Source organism: Arvicola amphibius, chromosome 7 (genome assembly GCF_903992535.2).
Source record: "Arvicola amphibius chromosome 7, mArvAmp1.2, whole genome shotgun sequence".
Lineage (NCBI taxonomy): Eukaryota > Metazoa > Chordata > Mammalia > Rodentia > Cricetidae > Arvicola > Arvicola amphibius.
The window spans coordinates 21,383,935-21,399,843 of record NC_052053.1 but is presented as its reverse complement, the minus strand read 5'-3'; the positions used below and the strand labels follow the sequence as shown (position 1 = coordinate 21,399,843).

Sequence of the window (15,909 nt, the reverse complement as noted above, 5' to 3'; positions counted from 1 at the left end):
AAACCAAGCAATTTGAGACCAAAAGAATCTACAAAATGCCATCAAGTTCATTTGTGTTTGTTATCTACTGCTGGGCATGGAGCCTGCCGTTGTTTATGTGTGATTCGTATGCCCCGTGAGCCTTCATTGGAGAAAACTAATTTTCATTCGCAAGTGGTTGTCAGCTGGAGATAGCTTCTGGGTTAGAATGGGAGCCTGTGACACTTGCTTCTCTCAGTGCTGGGACCCTGTCTGTCTTGTGTGTGCCCCACAGTCCTGTTGTGTCTGGAAGACATTACTTCCTTGGTGTCACCCATCCCTCTAGCTTTTACAAACCTCTTGCCTTCCCACACACATTGCTTCTAGAGTACCAAGGAGACATTTAGGACTGAGTGTTGCAAAGTTGTCACTCTCTGCTCCTTGTCCGTTTGTGCAGTTGTGGGCATTAGTTCCTTTTTTGATGATAGTTCAGGCACTGAACTTTGGATATAGTAGAGCGTTCTTAGGAATGATTTTGTTGTGCATTCAGAACAATAGTATTTGGTTCCTCCCTATAGTTACTTTTTTAAAAAATAGCTTAAGTTTTTGTTGTGATTGGCCTGTTTATCTTAGAGATTGATTACAATGAAAATAAATTCTGATTATTGAGGTTTTGATTTCTTGTCATTGAATTAAGAGCACGAGTGAGGTGGACATGGTAAAGAACAAGCTTCTGGGTCGCAACAGCTGGCTCAGCTGGTGGGTGGGTGTTGCTGACCCTTGACAGACATGTCAAGGCCACCCCAGCACTGAGCTAGGGTGGGCAGATCCCAGAAGCCCATTCACCAGCCAACAGAGCATAATCTGTAAGCTCCAAATTCAGTGAATAGACCTTGTCTTAGAAATTGAGGTGGAGAGCAATCAAAGAATACTCCTGAATTGACCGTAGGTCTCTACATGTGAGCACACATTTGAATTAGTACACACACCTACCTAGCTTCCTCATTGATGGTTTGAAGACTTGCCTGGACATAAATCTTTGAATTAGTGAACATTGAGTGAACCAAAAGAGAAACCCTAGACTAATGTGGATGGAGAGACGCGTTCCATCTGAAATAGTAAACTCCCTCCTAACACCATAAAAATCAGACAACAAAATATGGATAGTTGGTTTGTAACTGCTTATGAATTGAGACTTTTTTTTGCTCTGGCCTCTGTGCAAGGCTGTGGAAAGTTTGAATTTGTGAAGTACCTAAACTGCTTTGAAGAATTAATTAATTAAATTCCCAATCCTCTAAACTTGTAGCTGAGAAAAATAATTTACTTTGTATTTATAATAAGATCCCTTTTAATTTTATTTAAAAATGTATTACATTTTACATATTTTGTGTTATGGGGAGGGGACTTGTAGGTGTTGGTTCTCTCCTACCCTGTGGGTTCCAGAGATGGAACTTTGACAGGCTTGGTAGCAAGGGCTTTTACCATGGTGGACACTCAGACCCTTATCCCAGATTTCTGAGGCAGAATCAGTTAGATCTCTATGAGTTCAAAGTCAACCTGGTGTACATAGTGAGTTTCAGGCCACACAGAGGTACATTGTCTTAAAAATAAATAAAGATGAGGTGGGTGTGTCATGCTTAAGATATGTCAACAGTTTCACACATTTGTATTAGATTAGGTGAAAGATTAATTTATCATTTAAAATTGTTTTTATAGGCATTAATTCATGGATTAAACAGACATTATTACTCCATCACTATTAATTATCGAAAAAATGAACTGGAACAGAAGGTAAGTCAGTGAAAAATCTTTTTAAAGAAAATTAGTTTTTATAATTATGTTCATGAGATTTGCTTGCATGTATATCTGTGTGCCACTTGCATGCCTGGTGCCCTCAGAGGTCAGAAGAGGTTGTCGGATCCCCTGGAACTGGAGTCTCCTGTGGTTGTGAGCCTCCAGATGTGTGTGCTGGGAATTGAACTTGAGTCCTCTGCAAGAATAACATATACTCTTAGCTGTAGAACCATCTCTCCAAACCCTTAATATTATTAATTCTTTAGTTCATCTGCTCTGTCAGAACAAAAGCCCTTATCCAGCTAACCTGGATAATCAACCTCAAGTCTTTTCTGAGCATTCCAGTGGAATCCTTGTCCAGGCATGGTAGGGATGTCTTGACACTTGTAGTGACTATGTTGGTAAAATCCCATTCTCAGCATTCAGTTATGGGCCAGTGTAGAGCATGGGTGATTGCAGCCATTGGTACAAAGCTGGGACATAGAGAAGATGGAAAGTAAGCAAAGAAATAGGAATTACTTGGGCATAATATTCCCTGGTTGGTTTTGTTTTCTTTTGTTTGTTTTGTTCTTTTTTTTTTTTTCTTTTTCTGTTTAACATATGTTGTTCTTGCCCCTGAGACCAAAGGAAGAAGCCTCATAGTGGTTTTGACATGTGACTTGTTTCCAGCAGTAAATACTTTCCTGGAATACCTATCATAAGTAGCTGCAAACCTCTAAGCAGTATAATGAAAAAACAAACAAAAGAGCAAACCCGAGTATTTCCAGAAGTTATATATTGAGAATTTTGTGATTGAGCAATTTAAAGTACACTGGTATTTCTTCTTTGTTTGTTGGGGGTGTCTGTCAGTCTGCTGTCAGGGACTAAAGGCAGGGTCTGTGCACACTAGGCAAGTCCTCCGCACTGAAGTCTAACTGAGCTGCTGTGGTGGGAGGGGCACAGCAGCATCAAGCAGTCTGTTGTTGTGATGCTTGCTTCACATTTCATCATGCAGTCAGTTAGCAAAAGAAAAACCTGAAATCCAGTGGTAATGCTTGATTGAAGGCAAATTCTAGAGTATGACTTTAAAGAAAAATCTTAAAACTGTAAAAATGTGCCTAGAGAGATGCTCAGTGGTCCTGCTCTTAAAGGACCGGAGTTTGGTTCCCAGCAGCCATATCAAGTTGCTCCAGGGGATCCAGTGCCCTCTTCTGGCCTCTCCGGGCACATGCACATACTTACATATATGTAGATTTTTTTCTTTTAAGTAGTAAGTCTTATGAAACATTCTAGGAAGATAATCAGGGAAACATGCACACACACAAAGAATAGCATGAACTTAGGCAGGTGAGATGGCCTAGCAGACATAGGTGCTTTGTTCCAAACATGATGATGACCAGAGTAGTACCTGGCACCCATGTGGTTTTCACATGTATGGTGTGGCACATGTGCTCACCCCCAAAAATAATCGTAGTAAAAGAAAACCATCAATTTGTAAGGCAGGTGAGGGGTTGTAGCCTTTGGGGAGCTTGTGAGTCTGAAGCCACTCTGGGCTCCAGAGTGCGTGGTCTGCCCGTCCCTTGCCCCAGAGTCTGCACGTGCACACAAATGCATTCTTGATGAAGTCTTTGAACTTGAGTCCACTTTGAGGATCTAAGTTGTTTAGATTCTCAACTGGTAGCCTAATCCCAGTTTATTGATGTGTTTGAAAAGTAAACATATCTGTGATGGTTTTCCTGGTTTTATTTTTCAGTCCTGTCAACAAGTAAATAAGTTTTTATAACAAACCTGTGTGTGATTTAAGAGTCTAGCTAGATCCTGAGGATATTAAATGTTAACTGAATAATGAAGAAAATGTTCATAGACACTATAAAATTAACATAGTAAGACAAGGGAAGAAATACCTTTGTTCACATAATGTGAGACGGTGTTTTTCACTTAGTGTAGTTAGGAAAGGCATCTGTCTCTGCTATGCAAAGGACAAGTGAATGTAAATCCTTTGAGATGGAGTAACCGTACAGAGGCAATGGGCGTAGATTTGGAGCACCTGGGTATAGTGGTATAAATTTAGGATATTTCCAATTGGTGCTTATTTGATCGGATAAAATTAAGTTTAAATTCATTAGTTTTTGTGAAATCTTTTTGTTCTCAAGACAGAGAAAGGAAGGAAATGTTTTTAAGGCAACAAAATAATTTTCTTTTGTTTAGATGCTGTTAAATTTGCATAAGAAGAGTTGGATGGAAGGATTGACACTTGAGGACTACAGTGAACATTGTAAACACAATGAATCAGTGGTAAAAGAGATGTTGGAATTAGCCAAGAATTATAATAAGGTAAAAATCATTTGTTTTCTTCATAACTGTTAAAATGTGTATAATTAGGTACCGAGTGGTTTTATAAGATAAATAATGAAAAATAGACCTATTTTGTAGGTTAGAAAATAAATACTTGATGTATAGGCAATCTAGACTCTTCCCCAAACCTTGTACCGTTTTGCAAATGTAGCTATAGAAAGTATGTGAACAAAGGCACCTGGGTTTTTTCAGATGGGCAGCTGGGGGGCTAGAGAGACGTCTTAGTAGTCAAGAGCATCTTGCTGCACTCAGCTCAGAACGTGGGTGGTTCCCAGCACCCATGTTAGGCAGCTGACTACTGCCTCTAACTCCAGCTCCAGAGGATTTGGCACATGGCATACACATGTAAATACACGTACATATAAATAAAATATAAGCCAGGCATGGTGGCGTACACCTTTAATTTTAATCCCAGCATTCTGGAAGCACAGGTTGGCAGATCTCTGAATTTGCGGCCAGCCTGCCTCATCTACCAGGTGAGTTCCATGACAGCCAGGGCTACACAGAGAAACCCTGTCTCCAAAAATTTAAATAATAATTTTCTTTGCTACATCTAATTTATTTTGTGACCTTTTACATTTTTCACTTAATCAGTATTTACTGAAAACTTACTATATGCAACTTACTATATGCCAGGCACTGGGGCATGCTTAAAAAAAAAAAAAGGTAAGACATTAAAATCCCTGTTGCCCAGAGAGCTTACTTCCTATAAGAGAACATAAACGAGGACAGCGTAGTATATCATAGTTAGTGCTGTGGAAAAAGAGCAGTGACTAGGGAAGACTGACTTTATGTGAGCCATTAAAAATCACGTGAAAAGATCATTATGCACACTCCCTGAAAATATTTACGTGTAGGTTTTGGGTTGGGAAGATGGTGCAGTCTGTAAAGGCCTGAGTTGCATTCCCAGCCCATGCAGAGAAGCTTGGTGTGGGGACAGTGCAGCGTAGGTTGCTGCACAGAGGACAGTGTTGTGTAGGTAAAGACAGGTTTGCTGACCAGTATTCAGAATTGCCAAGGCACAGAGTCTCCTAGTGTCCAGCAACAAATGAATGTGAGTTCTCTCTCTCTCTCTCCCCTTGTGTGTGTTCACAATATAATACTGTTAAGTCTTTAAAAAGAAAGAAGTCCTGTCATTGCAACACGATAAACCTGGAAGACATGGCAAAGTGGAACAAACTAGACACATAAAGACAATTCCTAACAAGTATGTGGAGCCTAAAAAGCCCAAACTCAGGAGTAGGCAGGATGAAATCATAGCTTTCAGAGTTTTGAAGCTGGTGATAGGAGAGGTTGGGAAAAAGAAAAGGTGTGGGATATACTGAGAAAACGGTGCGTGTGCCTGGAGTGTGTGTGAGGTGGAATAGGAGGCACAGCACACCCAGAGCCTGACTTTAGGAGTTACACTAACTGGCTGTGTTGTGTAGTGGCAGTGGGGATGGAGGCCTCACTGGTTGAATTCTGTGAAAAGAGGAAAACCGAAGACGAATTTAACATTTCCTGCCTACATGACTAGTAGGATGTTGGTAGCGGTAACCTTTTCAGTGTAGATAGAAAGGAATGAAGAAAGGTATTTTTCAAAAACTGGACATTCAAAATAACAGGTCTCCTTGTGGTATTTTTACATGCTCTGTTTTGGTTGATTCTCCCCATTCTTCCTTCCCTATTTCCTCTCCACTTAGATGTCACGTGTTCTGTTGTCCTCCCTGCCCCACTTCCTGTTGTTTCCCCTCTCACTGCTCCCTTTCTAGTTCTGTGACCTTTACCAAGATACACATATAAATATCCAAAGTTACATTTCTTCAACAGTTCGAAATGTGGAATTGAAAATTAATAATGCTGGGTGGTGGTGGTACATGCCTTCAATCCTAGCACTTAGGAGGCAGAGGCAGAGTTTGAGGCCAGGCTGGTCTACATAATGAATTCCAGGCAGGACAGCCAGGGCCGCACAGAGAAACACTGTCTCAAAAAACAAAAACAAAAAAAGGAAAAGAAATTAATAAATAGTAAAGGCTGAAATTCAAGATTTAGGGGTCGTAGTTAAGACTGATTATTGTAACCTGGTCAGTGGTGGTGTACACCTTTTATCTCAGCACTTGGGAAGCACAGAGGCAGGGGATCTCTCTCTCTGAGTTCCAGGACAGCTAAGGCTACACAGAGAAACCCTGTCTCAAAAAGCCAGAACAAAACAAAAGACTGGTTATTGTTATACCAGAAAGTAAAACTTTGTTTTTAAATACTACAGTATATAAAAAAAAATTACTGTACAAGAAACAGTATATAAGATTCACCAAATGTAATAGCAGGTCATTGGAAGAACTAAGGTTTGCCATAAAGCCATTGGGGTCTCCAAAAAAAACTACATGCAGTTAGGTTAGGTTTGGACAAGTGTATCCTAGAGCATAATTTCAGCTGGAACCCCCTGGTAAGCGAGTTCTTTTTCTAGTGGAGCTTTCATGCTGTGGGGATGATGAAGAGAGAAAGTAGTAGTTTATCATTTAAAGTAGTTAACCTTTTATTGTAAAAAGAAAGAACAAGTGTTATTCAGCAGACTGTAGGAATGATTTTTATTTCTCTGTAACATTACATTTAAGTAAATTCATATTTCCTTCTGCCAGGAAATAACCTATTTATGGTTACTGCTGCCCATCCATAGAAGTTTTTTTTCCTATATTACAGTTTTAAAAATCTCTGTAGCACTAAAAATCTTGTAAGGTTTAGTTAAAAAATGAAAACAGTGTGTAAGCTGTGATATGAAGAGTCCAAATTTGGGGATGTAATTCCCTCTGTGATTGAAAGAAAACGGTGAAGTTTTTATAGTAACACTTAAAATACACAAGGAAGGCCCATACTACCAGTTTTTCATGGCATTCTTTTTAATTGCCTGGGTTTTAAAAACTAAGGTAATTATTGTTAGATGCCAGTCAGGTCCTAAAGTAAAATGAGTTTGGAGATAATTAAATTCTTCTGGTCTGAATTCCATACAGGAGTTCTGCTTGATTATTATTGTAATACCTCACATGGTTTTTCTAATGACTGGGCTATAACACCCACAGCACTGTGTTCCAAACCCTCATCCATGGAGACTAAAATGCTGCTGCTAGATTTTAAAACTGCTAATGTTTCATTACATATTTGTAAATGAATGTATAGTGGAAAAGATGGATTACAAAAGATCATTTCAAGAATACCATAGAAGCCAGGCATGGTGATATACACCTTTAATCACAGAAAGAAGAGGTAGGTGGCTATCTGAGTTCAAGGCCAACCTGGTCTACTGAGAGAGTTCCAGGACAGCCAGAGCTGTTATACAAAGAAACCCTGTCTCAAGGAAAACAAAACAAACCCCCACAGAAACAAAAATCTTGCCTGATAGTTTACTTTTTAGATAAATGAGATAATTTTATATTAATTCATATAAACTAAGTATATTTATTAGGTAGAAAATTTTGTGCTCATGTACTTAGATAAGAAAAACATGATGTAAATATTGAGGAAAATGGGTCAAATTATTATTTGCATGTAATGTGATAGATTATTTGCAATGAAACAAATCCAAGTGAATAAGGAGATAACTTTCAGAACTTTTTATTCATTCATTCGTTTGTTTGTTTATTTATTTATTTATTTATTATGTATGCTATATTCTGTCTCTGTGTGTGTCTGCAGGCCAGAAGAGGGCACCAGACCTCATTACAGCTGGTTGTGAGCCACCATGTGGTTGCTGGGAATTGAATGAACTCAGGACCTTTGGAAGAGCAGGCAATGCTCTTAACCTCTGAGCCATTTCTCCAGCCCCTTTCAGAACTGTTATGTCAGGAATGTTATAGGTGGTTAGAATGCTTCTTAAAACAAATGGTCAAAAGAATTAGAAAAAATGGTATTTAGCATGAAAAAGTTTCTACCTTATTAAAGAAAAAAACAAACAAGTAGACAAAACTTTGAATATTAAAAGCTTATGAAACGTGCTGCCAGTAGGAGTATTCTGTAATATTTTACAGGTTGTACTTTATGTGTGTGAATATGCATGATGTATGTATGTATGTATGTGTGTATATATGTTTACCACATGCATGCCTGTTACCCAGAGAGGCCAGAAGAGGACATTTGATCTTCTGGAACTAGAGTTACAGAAGGTTGTGAACTGCCATATGGGTGCTAGGAACTGAATGAATTCTCTGGAAGAATACTAGGGGCATTTAACAGCTGAGCCATCTTTCCAGTCCCTTGAAAGTGATATTTATTTTAAATATATGTCATAAGTCAACATTGTTTTAGTAACATTGTCATCTTTAAGATAGGAGATAGAAAATTCTATACTTATGTAAGTCCTGACTTTCTGCTTTTTAAATTTCTAATGTCATGTTAACTCAAAATAGCAATTGCTTAAATATAATTAAAGTTCTCTCTTACACTTTAAGGCCAGTTTGAAACTTGAGAGTCAGATTCTGATTCCTTCTGTCTTTCTGTTCTACTTTCACTGTATTGACATCCGTCTCTTAATCATCATAAGGTACAGTGCTGCTGCTAAGCCTAAGTTTACAACTGGAGAAAAGGAAAACCAAAGGGATGAATCCTTTTTAGGAGCCTTTGTATAGTCCAGCCAGAAGCCTGATTATCTCTTATTGGCAGAACATGGCCCAGTGAGCACCCCTGGCAGCAAGAAAGTCTATATAATGTAGTCTTATAGCTGAGAACATTGATTCCTGTAGGAAAATCAGACAAAATAAAAAGAAAGGAAGATGGATGTTGGCAGCTAGCAGATACTACCAGACTTCTCTTCCTCCCTTTCTTCTCTTTTGACAGAATCTCTCACAGAACCCTGGCTGGGACTTAATATTTATACCAAGCTGGCCTCACTCTCAGATCCTCCTGCCTCTCCCTTCTGAGTACTGAGATCAGAGGTGTGTGCCACTATGCTAGCTTACCAAAACCCCTTTTGTTTTTCAAAAGACTGGGTTACAAATTGCTGTTATATATGCAAATGTTTACATACTCATGGGATCTTTATTTTATATCCCCTATTTGATTTTATTATGCTTTAAAATTGGATTCCCTGTTAAGATTTTTGCAAAGGTTCTGTGTGAGGTTGTCTGGTAAATCATGTATTTAACTTTATTACTATTCATGATGCACCATCTAAAGAAATGAGGTTTCCTCCTTAAAAATGTTACTGTGAGTCTGGGCAGTGGTGGCGCACACCTTTAATCCCAGCGCTCAGAGGCAGAGACAGGTGGATCTGTGAATTTGAGGCCAGCCTGGTCATAGTGAGTTTCAGGACACCCTTTCTCAAGAACATACATACGTATATACATAGACACACTTATGCATGCGTACATATGCTGCAATGTAGTGGTGGTAGTTGTCAAAAGTTTTGTTGTCCTTTTTGGTCATGTTTCTTCTGTCCTAGAAAGTTTACATATTGCTTCATGTTTGTTCACTTTTGCTTTCCAAATATATCTTGTAAAAGCCTTTTATTTAGACTTTCTGCCTCTCTAATCATTATTAGTTTTAGTTATATTCACTATGAGATATAAAATTTAAAATTACAAAAGAAATAAACACTTAGCAGTTACACAGAGATTGTTTACTGGTAAAAACAAATATATGCCATTCTAGCTTTTTTGTCCTTTGTTACATGAAAAATAAATTGCTCTATTGATGCTGTTTGAAAGCGTGTACTTAAATGAAATTTTAACATGTTGTAGAATGAAGAAAGAATGTCAGTAAAGAAAAAAGGGCTTTTCAGAGGTATGTGTGGAAAAGACATGCTAAAAAGCAGTGGTTAAGGGACAGGAGAGAAAGCAGGTGTTGGAGTAATTAATTGTACAGGTGTTCAGAAAAGTAGAGTTGCTCTGTGGCTATCTGTCAAGAATGCTAGTGACATGCCAAGGATCCAGTCTATATTAAAAGATAAATAATGATGAAATTTGAGATATTGTTCATTTGAAAATTTTGATCATTAGTAGGAAAAAAGAGAATGGTGTTAATGGTTTTAGTAAAAGTCTCTTTAAGATAGAGGGTACATTTGAGGGGATTACGATCACATAGCAGACCAAATTCCAAGAATTTCTTAAAACTGTGCAGACCGTGCATGATGGGATAGCCATCTGGGGGTCTTTGTTGATAAACTGTTAAAAACGTTTCTAGTGTGAATAGCCACAAACATTTTCAGTGCTTTTTTGTTGGTTGAGTAAACCGAAGAGCACGAATGCAAAAGCAAATTTTGAAGCCAAATCACAGAAGTTGCCATAAACACAGAAGTTCCCTAGTGAGGACACTGCCTGTGCCTGAATTTCATTTGTTTCTGCTGCTACCATTTCTTAATTTTTCCTGGGGACTAGCCAGATTAGAACTGTGAGTGAAGACAGACTGGGTTTGCCCAGATGGTAGATAGATCTAGGTAACTTAGGTAAGGGAGACAATGCTGAGGACTTGGATGGCGTGACCAGGTCTCTCTTCTACTGGAAGGGATGTGCGTACATCTCCTGTCGTGGGGGTTTGCAACCTTAGTGTATGCCTGAATCTGCAGCTGCTCCTCCTCTCCCAGATGGCACCCATGGCTGGGAGTACTTTTTACCATCTGCACTTCTCAAAGAGTTTGTGAACTCTCTTTAATTATTGGGGGTGGAAAAACTAATTGCTAAAGTGGTTAAATGTTGTACAAGATTTTAAAATTTTATCGGTGCTTTTTTTTTATCATATTTTTCCTTTCAAATAATATTAAAAGGCTTAAGTGCTTTTGACTTTTATCTTTGTATATTTGCCATCTTTGATACTTATATTAATCCAAAATATTCTCTATTGATTATATGTGAATTGGTATTTTGAGCCAAATTCCAAAACTCTTGCCTCCTTCCAGTACTGCAGTGAGTACTGTTGTTGCCATGTGTGTGGAACAGCTAACGCTGAATGGGTATGGAGTACACACTCAGGAGAATCATCCATTCATCTAACACGTTTTCAAGGCAGCAAAGTACATTGTCACAATTTTGAAAGTAATTTAGAAAGATAAACTATATTGCCTTTCAGTCAATTTTTATAAGACATTGAAAAGTAGGGAAAGCAATTCCTAGTTAGAAATACTTTCATAACTAGCAGGGACTAACAGAGTGACATCTGACTTGGAAAATGAACATATTCTCTGTCTGGGGAATTATAGTTGGAGTGTTTGTGCCTTGAATTTTTTTTCCTGCTTTCAGGTTTGAATGTAATTCCTAATACGTTATAAATAAGCACCCTCTAGTCACCGGCAGACACAAGAGATAGTCACCATCTTTTCTCTTTAGGCAGGTTCTACTGGTGAAAATTCTCTAGATAGTTTGTCCATTTATAAAATTAGACACTTGCCATCTTTGCTCATTTTCAAGTTCTCTGTTTACAAAACTATTAAGAAGGTGTGAAATACAGCCAAACTTCCCAGTTTATGGGAAATGTCTGATGATTGCATTTCCTACATGTTCATTGTTCACACATGAAGAAATTTGGCAGCTGTGAGATTATTAAGTTTAGAGTGTCCAAATCTAACCCTCACTGGGATTTGGGTTTCCTGCTTTCTGACACCACTATTTTACCCCTTTTCTACCGTTTGTGGTAAATGCTGTGGTAGCATTATGGAGGTTGGTGATCTTTAAGTCTCTTCATCTTCTCTTTATCGAATGCCATGAATATATTATAGACCATGAGTTCACCAGATACAGGCTCTATCTTTAGGCCTAATATACCCACTATCCAAATGCAGACTCGGTCAGGTTGAAACTCTCTGTGAGAGGCTTGTGGGATGGTTTCGAGAGGGCAAGGCTACAGTTCTGGTCTAGATGTTCTCATTAGTTTGAGGGATTTTTACTAGAAAGCTTATTGTAACTCACAAAGAATTTGTAGTTAACTCTGAAGTAGTAGATGGTTTTCATGTGCTGTTAATCTGATTTTTAATTTCTGGAATTAATTTAATGCTAAAAACTTGAAATTATTTCTTTATGGTTACTTCATGTGGAATTGTGAGTTTTTTTCTTAATGTGTATTGTAGAAATTTAAAGATGTGTAGTGATTAACTTACGATGACATATGTTAGATCAAAACTCAGCAGATCTTTTGATCCTTACTGTTAACCAAATATATACACACAGGCTAGACTGGCAAAATAAATGAAGGAGAAATGGGAATTTGAAGGGGGAAATAGGGGAGGAGGGCAGAAAAAGAGGAATTTAGTAGCAAAGAGGCTACCCCATACTCCCAGCTCCCCATCTCTCCGGTACCATTCAGTGCTCCAGTGTGATATTTCCTGGTATTGTTTATATATTTAAGTGTTTCTAAATGTTGGAATTAATAGTTTTCATTACCCTGAAGATTGTTTTGGATTAACAAAATTACTTTATTCAACAAATTGTTTTAATAAAAGATGCTTTGAATGGAAATTATGATCACCTTTGCTTTGGTGGCTATTCTTCAGTGGGAAAAGTAAATACAGAATTCAGATCTCTCCTTTGTGTTCACTCACAGGCTGTAGAAGAAGAAGATAAGATGACACCTGAACAGCTGGCAATAAAGAATGTTGGCAAGCAGGTGAGGAGACTGTAATAGGTTATACAGTCATGTGCTAACATGCTCTTGTAGCGTTAAGACTATTTTAGGGACTATCATTTTTTCTTGTCTATTTATACTACATCTTTCTTCTGTCATTTAAACATAGTAAAATTTTAAAGGCTACTATATTTATTAGATATCAGATTCTCTTTGTTATCTGTAGAGAATAAATCATAAATCTCTACCTGTGACACACTATCCTTAGTGAAAATGGTATACTAAAAATAAATTAAAAGACACTTGAGTCCTGAGTTAATTTTACTGTAAATGAGGTAAATGAAAAGGATGGTAGGTTTATTTAACTAATAATGATTTTATTAATGATATATTTATCAGTAGGTAGGTAGTTTTCCTATAATTTTACTTCATATGTAACTATTTTTAAAGATACATTTTACTGTATAGCTGACACCCTGAGAAAGTTTAGAATTCTATTGACTACTTGGTGAGAAAGGGTTTAAATAGTGATTCCTTTGCCCTTGCTAAGATGAAATATATATTTAAACCTGGTTATCAGAGGATGGGGGAACATACCCAGCAATTAAAAGAATCTACAGATTAATTAGACTGTTTTTCTAAAGAATGTTGATTACATTTTTCCCCATTTCATGGAACATGGTTATCATATTGCTGATGTTGGCAGAATCTTGATATTTCAGATGCAAGACACTAAGCTGTCTTTGCTTTCAGCCATCCTACCATATGCTCTGATCCCATCACATCTCACAAGCTATGTAGGTTTGGGCCAGGACCATTCTTGGATGGAAAATCTCTAAGAATCACCCAGCTGCCACAAGTAATGTAGATAACTGATAAATGAGTTACTGATTCACTGTAAAACCAATTAGTCCAGCAGAGTAGTAGGGGCAAAGGTCTGACTTTATTATAAATTATAGATTTGTGATATGTACTCAAATACGAGTACATCCTAATTATTACTGTTTAAAAATGAGTACTTTCAAATCAGTATAAAATGAAGTTCATCTTATTTTCCAGTCTGTGGGTATCAGCCTTGTTTTCCTTTTCTTCTGCTTATTTTCATCTAATATATGTTAGATTGCCAGTTTGGAACATTACCCTCTCTAGAACTCACTAAATAAATTACTTTCTGAGGCTGTGGTTTCTTGTGTATTTTCTTTAATGGCCCACAGGAAAATGAAAGGACTAAATTAAAATTGAAACTAGAAAATGTATAATTGATGAGGTTTAGAAATCATCAGGGTCACTAGGTGTTGGTGGTGCCCGCCTGGAGGCAGAGGCAGGCAGATCTCTGAGTTTGTGGCTAGCGTGGTCTTTAGAGAGAGTTCCAAGACATCCAGGGCTAAGCAGAGAAACCCTGTCTCAAAAACAAAAACAACAACCAAAAAAGAAAAAACAAGAGCAAAAGAAATCATCAGAATCATGGTGTTTTGTTTTTGGTGGCTTGTTTTGTTTTTTTAAGGCAGGGTCTCACTGTGTAGCCCTGGCTTTCCTGGAATTTGCTATGTAGATCAGGCTGGCATCAAGAGTCTCAGAAATACTCCCGCCTCTACTTCCCCAAGTGTGGGATTAAGGCCTGAGCAAGGTGCCCATGTTTTACAGTGGTAACTAGGTCACTGCCTGCTGTCCTCCTGCTGGCCTTTGCAGTGCCTTCTTCTGGAGTGTGTTCAGGGCCAGCCCTAATAGTACCGTAGTCTAATCACTGAATCCCTTGTAGCGTTTGTTCTTTCAGTTGTAAGAAATTGGTGTGTTGAAATTATGAAGAAGCAGAGCTAAGAGTTATACAAGCCAGGGAAGAAGACTTATATAAAGTTACAAATCTTAGGTATTTTAAAACACATAAAAGAAAATAATTCTTTAAGATTATTTCTTATTGCTAGTAATATCTATTTTAAGCTTTCAAATTTAGCTGAAATAACTTATTTGTCCTTAAACATAGTAAACATTTAATTCTTTTGTTTTATTATAGTGCAATTTTAAGTTTCATTTTTAACATTGTTTTAAAATGGATCTGATCAGGTTTCAGTCATGCCTGTTTAAATTCCAGTGATACAATTTTCCAGAATAGCTGGATGAAGCATTCTTAATATTTTAGAATAAATCCAAATTATATTTAAATTTTTCAATTACAGTGGCTTTTGATCCAAGAATATTTCTGAATAATTCTCTTGAAATATTAAGATTTACAGAATTTACAATTTTTTACAATTTATATTATTCATATTACCTACTTACCTATACCTTAAATAAACCTTCATCAGACATTAAAATATGTTAATGACAGAATGTACTCATGCATATACAAATGCATAAAGGTACCTTTTAAAAATCAGGTGATTGTGAGTTTTACCTGTTACCCTTTATGAAAATCTGTGGAACTTATCTATAACTAACATTGATCACACAAATTTGTCTTTCATTGGGTAATTTTTTTAGTTTCTGTTTAACAAATTTAGAAGCCTCAATCAAGAATGTAACAATGTGTTAGAAAAGCTGAATGGTAAAATATGTGTAAATTTAGGCTTCATTACTAATTTAATCTTCTCTTGGGAAAAAAAGTAGTTTACCAGTAACACAGCTATCTTTTTCTTCTTTTACTTTTTTCTTTTAGGATCCCAAACGTCATTTGGAAGAACATGTGGATGTGCTTATGACTTCAAATATTGTCCAGTGTTTGGCAGCAATGTTGGATACTGTTGTATTTAAATAAAGCAACATAGAGAGCTGTCAGTGACACTCTCAGTGTATTTTCCTTCATTGTCCTAATGCTCACAGTGTAGGGAGCTCTGCAGGTGATGTGGTGGCGTGGAAGTCACCTGTGCCACTTCCGTCTCAGTTGTGCAGTTGCTTCTGGTTATTTAGTCAGGGTTTTGCAGATTCCAAAGTTGTTCAGGAATACATCAAAGTGGACAAATTTTGTTAAGACCCCATTTACTATTTGAAAAAATCAGTAGCACAAATATATTTTGATTGTTGCTTACAAAATAAAATACATTTACAATCCATGTCTCCCGAGGTCTTTTTGGCACTGGGTGGAAGTGACAGAATAACATTTGACAGTACTTTGGAAATCTCACAGAAAGCTATGTTTCTCATCGCATTTTGAAATCTTATAACACATGAAGCATCACTGTGATAACAAAACTTCACAAATTAGTGATCGCCATTAGTGAGTGGCTTCCTCATTAGTGAGTAACCCAGATAAATATTGGTTTTTTTTTTTTAAAAAAAAAGCCTTTCTCTCAAGCCAGCATTATATAT

At 37.3% G+C, this 15,909-nt stretch overlaps 1 protein-coding gene across 1 annotated transcript in view; it reads left to right on the top strand.

Annotated features, from left to right (window-relative positions):
• The window catches only part of Psmd14 (proteasome 26S subunit, non-ATPase 14), an 80,603-nt gene extending 64,950 nt beyond the window's left edge, over positions 1 to 15,653 (top strand). Inside the window, exons 9-12 of the mRNA XM_038336890.1 lie at positions 1,675 to 1,749; positions 3,940 to 4,065; positions 12,586 to 12,648; positions 15,260 to 15,653. Of these exons, the coding sequence (XP_038192818.1) occupies positions 1,675 to 1,749; positions 3,940 to 4,065; positions 12,586 to 12,648; positions 15,260 to 15,358 (363 nt within the window). The 3' untranslated portion in view covers positions 15,359 to 15,653. The remainder of the gene's footprint in view (positions 1 to 1,674; positions 1,750 to 3,939; positions 4,066 to 12,585; positions 12,649 to 15,259) is intronic.
• The last annotated feature ends 256 nt before the right edge of the window (positions 15,654 to 15,909 follow it).